The sequence below is a fragment of the Macaca nemestrina genome, chromosome 12 (genome assembly GCF_043159975.1).
Source record: "Macaca nemestrina isolate mMacNem1 chromosome 12, mMacNem.hap1, whole genome shotgun sequence".
Lineage (NCBI taxonomy): Eukaryota > Metazoa > Chordata > Mammalia > Primates > Cercopithecidae > Macaca > Macaca nemestrina.
The window spans coordinates 124005905-124012229 of record NC_092136.1 but is presented as its reverse complement, the minus strand read 5'-3'; the positions used below and the strand labels follow the sequence as shown (position 1 = coordinate 124012229).

The 6325-nt window shown below is 41.9% G+C and overlaps 1 protein-coding gene across 1 annotated transcript; it reads left to right on the top strand.

Moving 5' to 3' along the window:
• Positions 1–284: 284 nt before the first annotated feature.
• Positions 285–1235, top strand: LOC105476294 (olfactory receptor 8B8). The gene has a single exon (XM_011732079.2). The coding sequence runs from the start codon at positions 294–296 to the stop codon at positions 1233–1235; it is 942 nt and encodes a 313-aa protein (XP_011730381.2). The 5' UTR covers positions 285–293.
• Positions 1236–6325: the final 5090 nt, after the last annotated feature.

Below are 6325 nucleotides of genomic sequence, written 5' to 3'. Positions count from 1 at the left end.
GACTCTTCCTGGAGATTGGTCCCAGTGTCTGTAAACTTAAGTAGAAACTGGAGTTGAAAGGACGCAACAAAGGGATCAAAGTAAAGACCGGAGGCCTTCCCGGCAGCACCTGCCCTGGCCATGGAGGCGGGTGTACTCCAGAGGGAGCCGCAGCAAAGCCCCCTCTGCTGAAGTTCAAAATCTCTCTGTGTGCCTCCTATTCTCAAGAAAGAAAGAAGGGTGACTGGGAGGGCAGCAGTGGTCTCTCTCTCTCTCTAAACAACTTTTTCCCTTGTCCCCACAGAATGCCTTAAATGAAAATGGCTGCCGAGAATTCCTCCTTCCTGACAGAGTTTATCCTCGCAGGCTTAACCGACCAACCGGGAGTCCAGATCCCCCTCTTCTTCCTGTTTCTAGGCTTCTATGTGGTCACTGTGGTGGGGAACCTGGGCTTGATAACCCTGATAGGGCTCAACTCTCACCTGCACACCCCTATGTACTTCTTCCTCTATAACTTGTCCTTCATAGATTTCTGCTATTCCAGTGTTATCACTCCCAAAATGCTGATGAGTTTTGTCTCGAAGAAGAACAGCATCTCCTACGCTGGGTGTATGACTCAGCTCTTCTTCTTTCTTTTCTTTGTTGTCTCTGAGTCCTTCATCCTGTCAGCGATGGCGTATGACCGCTACGTGGCCATCTGTAACCCACTGTCATACACAGTCACCATGTCTCCCCAGGTGTGTTTGCTCCTTTTGCTGGGTGTCTATGGGATGGGGTTTGCTGGGGCCATGGCCCACACAGCGTGTATGATGGGTGTCACCTTCTGTGCCAATAACCTTGTCAACCACTACATGTGTGACATCCTTCCCCTTCTCGAGCGTGCTTGCACCAGCACCTATGTGAATGAGCTGGTAGTGTTTGTTGTTGTGGGCATCGATATTGGTGTGCCCACAGTCACCATCTTCATTTCCTATGCTCTCATTCTCTCCAGCATCCTCCACATTCGTTCCACGGAGGGCAGGTCCAAAGCCTTCAGCACCTGCAGCTCCCACATAATTGCAGTTTCTCTGTTCTTTGGGTCAGGAGCATTCATGTATCTCAAACCCTCTTCTATTTTACCTATGAACCAGGGCAAGGTGTCTTCCCTGTTCTATACCACTCTGGTGCCCATGCTCAACCCATTAATTTATAGCCTGAGGAATAAGGACGTCAAAGTTGCTCTAAAGAAAATCTTGAACAAAAATGCGTTCTCCTGAGAAAAGGGCAATGCTCAAGAAAGAAACACTGTTTCTCCCATAAGTGATTTGGATTCCATTGGTTACATGGAAGAAATATAATTTTTCCTCAAACAGGTTCATCATCCCCATTTTAAGGGTTCTTTAATTTACAAATATTCTTAAGAGCATTGAATACTCGCACAGTAAGTCTTGAAGATCATTTCACTCAGTTGCCCGCTATTTCTGAGGATAGACTCAGGCTTAGGTAACTTCCCCGAGGTCGCTCAGCTGCTCAGTAGTGGAACTGTGACTAAAATCCAGGCTCTTTATTTCCAGTACTGGCTGCTTTTCATTATGGCTCACTTTCTTCCTCCCTCAGCCTCTGGAAGATTTCATTTCAAATGTGAGCTGGCCTAGGATGTTAAAATCTGATTCTGTCCTCAGAAATTACATGCAACTTTTCAAAGGGTAATTTTAAATGTCACACTTTTGCAAGTAGGTAGGGAGTATACAGAATTTTTTGTTGAGATGGCCTTGGCCAACTGACCAGGGAAATTCTTGAAGCATTTTGCAGAAGGTGCAGGGGAAGTGTGTTAGGACCCAGAGAGCAGCATGCATGATACCTCTTAAGACAGTGGGGTGGACCTTCAGGGACTTGGACTTGAAGGGTTTTAGTGATGCTGGGTGGAAGAACTTATAGAAAATATCAAGGTTATGAAGAACAGAATTTGGGAATTATTTCACATACAATCACATACAAGCATTTCCCTGTTTTCAAAAGTCAAGGTAGGGACCAGGTACAGTGGCGCATGCATGTAATCTCAGCTACACAGCAGGCTGAGGGAGAAAGTCTCTTGAACCCAGGAGGTGGAGGTTGCAGCAAGCCAAGATCATGCCACTGCACTCCAGCCTGGGGCAACCAAGCAACACTCCATCTCAAAACAATAACAAAAAAACAAAATCTCAAGATGGAGAAGTCCACAGCCTCAGGTGGTCAGTTATGGATCTGGAGAATATTTCAGAACCACAGAGAGCCTTGTGTTACAAGTCAGTAGTCAGGTGAGACCCACACAGCAATCAGTCAGTGGAGGGAATGACCACCAAATGGTATAATGCTGCATGCAGCAGAAACCATGTGGGGTATTTTTTGCATGGTTTCATAGATCAACTTTCTGCGCCTTGGCGCCTCATGCCGAATCCTGGGAGATACTCCCTAACCGGTCTCCTTGCCCTCTGGTTTCAGTTGGGTTAGACCAATGGCAACATCAGCAGAGGACATCAAAGGGTAGGAGTGTGATATTATGATATTTATTTCCCTGACTTCCTCCCAGCTGGGCTACAGTGGCAGTAACTGAATGCCCCATTTCTTACTGGATTGTAATAACTGCTCCCTCCCTCGTCTCTTTATGCCAAGGAGCGATAATGTCTCCTTGCTGTTGCTAACCCAGAGAGCTTGACCATCCCTTTGTGGTTTCTCCCAGCCACTTTTGCTTAAACGAATGCAAATAGTTTCTCTGTTGTATTTTCAATGACTGTTTTTGTGTGGATCATCTGATTTTTGCAGAAACCCTGACTGCTGCACCTTCCAATAAAGGGTGGGAGAAATGATATGGCTCAGGTTTGTAAGCCCACAGCCTAATGGTACTGTATAAAGGAAGGTAGAGTTGCTTTTCGGTTTAACAAGATTATAAATAGTAGATTTCTTTGTAAAACAATGATATGTGAAATGCTGTGAAAATGTGTTGACTTATGAGTCTCCCTTTAGCAAGATTCTCTTCTATTTAGAAAGAGTAAAGTTTGGATGGATGTATAGTATTGCTCTTTGTGATAGTGCAGATTAATAAGGGTGAATTCAAAAGAATGAGAGGATTGAGTCTTGGACAGCATGGACTAGATAAACAACACAGAATTTAGCTGGCTATGGGATTGACAGGGGCAGAGCAGCATAAAGACTCAAGAAGAGCAGAGCCCAGAGAACTGGACGGTAGAATCAAATTTGAACCTGAGCTTCTCCTCACCAGCTATGTTACCTTAAGCATTACATGATGTTTCTGAGCATCAATTTCTTCATCTTTAAAAACGTTTTGCTCAGAGGTATTAAGATAATTAGATGCCAGATTCTCGGTAAATTTGTTTCTATCCCTGCCAGATCCTTTTCCTTTTCATATCAGCGCTTGCACTAATTTATTATGTGACCTTGGCACAATTGCTTCATTTTTCTGGACCTATGTTTGCTTATATGAACATGATCATATTCTATCAGATTATTTCTACTTTCCATTTACAAGATGTGTTTATTTATATATTGACCAGATCATACATTTGCTATAGGCTGAGCACATGTGTCACTCCTTCATGCCAAGGAGTGATAATGTCTCCTTGCTGTTGCTAACCCAGAGAGCTTGACCATCCCTTTGTGGTTTCTCCCAGCCACTTTTGCTTAAACGAATGCAAATAGTTTCTCTGTTGTATTTTCAATGACTGTTTTTGTGTGGATCATCTGATTTTTGCAGAAACCCTGACTGCTGCACCTTCCAATAAAGGGTGGGAGAAATGATATGGCTCAGATTTGTAAGCCCACAGCCTAATGGTACTGTAAAAAGGAAGGTAGAGTTGCTTTTCGGTTTAACAAGATTATAAATAGTAGATTTCTTTGTTTTCAGATTTTGAAATGACGGATATTGAAAGGAGGTGGGGCCTTTGGGAGGTGATTAGGTAATGAGGGTAGGGCCCTCATGAATGAGGTTAGTGTCCTTATAAAAGAGGCCTGAGGCTGGGCGTGGTGGCTCACCCCTATAATCCCAGCACACACACAAAAAAAACAAACAACAACAACAACAACAAAAAGGCCTGAGAGAGACCTCCCCCACCTCTTCTACCATATAAGAACAAAACAAGAAGGCTCTGTCTATGAGGCAGAAAGTGGGCTCTTACCAGACACGGAATCTGCTGCTGCCTTAATCTTGGACTTTGCAGCCTCTGGAGACATGAGAAATAAATTCCTGTTGTTTAAAAGCCACCTGGTGCGTGGTTTTGTTATAGTGGATTAAACAGACTAAGACAATGTTTATGTCTTGGTACTAATTTAAAACTAGTACCAAAGAATAATCAGTGAAAGGAAGCCTCCTTTTACTTCAGTTTTCTTGTCATCCAGTCCTCTTCTTTTCTAGGGGTTATCATAGTTGCCTGTTTGCTGTATATTTTTACATAGCCACTGCATGTACAAGTTGTGTGTGCCTGTACATACATACACACAATTTTTTATTTGTTTCCAAAGTCATGACAACCTGCTTTGAAATATATCCACTATGAAAATTAATTAGAAGAGGAATGAATTAGGGTTTGTTACTAAGATAAATAAATGGAGAGAAAAGCCTAAAAGTGTATATGAAGGGTTGTGGTTAGGAAAAAAGCGGGGGAGAGAAAGTAACGATGTGAAAACAAGGGAGCTTTAGCTCTGTCTGCAAAAGTGTACACCCCAAGAAAGACATAGCCCACAGCAAGAATTTGTTTGTTCTGATCTGTTGCCTCCAATTCAATTTTCATGACTGCACAAAATTCCATCATATGGATGTATTATATGTAATTAACAGTTTTCTACTACTGTATGTTAGGTCATTTCCATTTTTCCAAATTATAAATAATACTTGTTTAACACACTTATTCAGCAACTCTTTGGGTTTTCCCCATACTTTGGATATATTCCTGGACAGAGACTGACTGAATTGCACAAGAATCTTGAATTTGGTTGCAAAAATCCTCTTGAAAGTTTAACTCTGTGTGCACTCTCATTACCAGAATAAGCATATCTGGAAAATCTGCTCTTGGCCAGGTTCTGTCCTAGCCGGGGCACTGCTCATAGGGATGTGTTACTTTTAGTTTTGGTGATGGTAGTGTTTATATTATTGTCTCCTCCTTTCTACATCTTTTTTCCCATTACTTTATTTCATCAACTACTTGTGATATGTGGATCGATAAAGAAAACAGGGCAACGTTGAAAATGTTTTTTTCCTTCTACATTTCCTTCCAATAAACTTGCCTTATTTCTTAAACGGCTTTTTCTTGGCTTGACCATATTTCTGGTTACCGGTTTAATCTGAGGAAGGGCAGACACCCTTGGCCTTTGTGGTAATGTATGAATACGAGATCTCTTTCTGGAATATCTTCTCCATTCTTCCTCTTGGGTTTCAGTGCCGCTTCTCTGTGCTTTCACAGCACACGGCACATAACCTAGTAAGTGCTGGACAGTGTGGGACTGTTACTTGCTTACTTTTCCATATGTACTCCCACCACAAATTACACTCTGACTGTTGTACAGGCAAGGTCATCAGTGTCTGTTTTGCTATATCCCCCATACCTAGCACAGTGTCTGGCATATATAGAGTAGGAATTTAGCAAATATTTATTGGATACAAGAATGGAGTGTCTAGCAGTTTTAGAAGCTGCCTTACAAAAGGGGCTTTCCTGTTTTCATCCTTCTGGCAACTCATTCCTTTCTTCCACCACATTGATGAACATATGCCCGTCACCCCGGTCCCCTGATCATATGCTTCCTGTTCCCTCAAGATCCCCAACTTTACACTCATGTCACCTGGTGGCTGTAGTAGAAAGTAGACCCTCCCTTAGTTTTGTAAACCTCAACTTTCCACCCCTTTATATGGTAAAATGTATAGCATAATATAAAATAGGTAACTTAAGCTCTAAATCTTTATTCAATTGAACATAGGGCTTTGAAGGATTTTATAAAATACCAACAATTGAGCATTCATTTTGTACTCTCCATTTAAACTGATATCCCAGAGGTAACACATTGAAGAAAAATTTACATGATGAGAAAATGAATCATTCACGCATGGAGCTCTCATTTTCCCCAGAATACTTGCCTGAACACTCGCCTTGAAAAGATGAATATACTTAGAAAAAAGCCACCAAGACCATAGCCTGATTCATTTTTGCTGTCTTTGCAGGGTACGATACTGCTTTCTCAGAACAAATCTTCCTTTTAAAAAAAAAAATTCTCACAAATGAGTATGTTTTATGTCTTCCCAGAATTGCTTCTGGGGCATTTGATAATGCAGAGTTTTTTTGTAACTAAATTCCTCAGTAGTTTTAATGGCAAAGATTGCCAC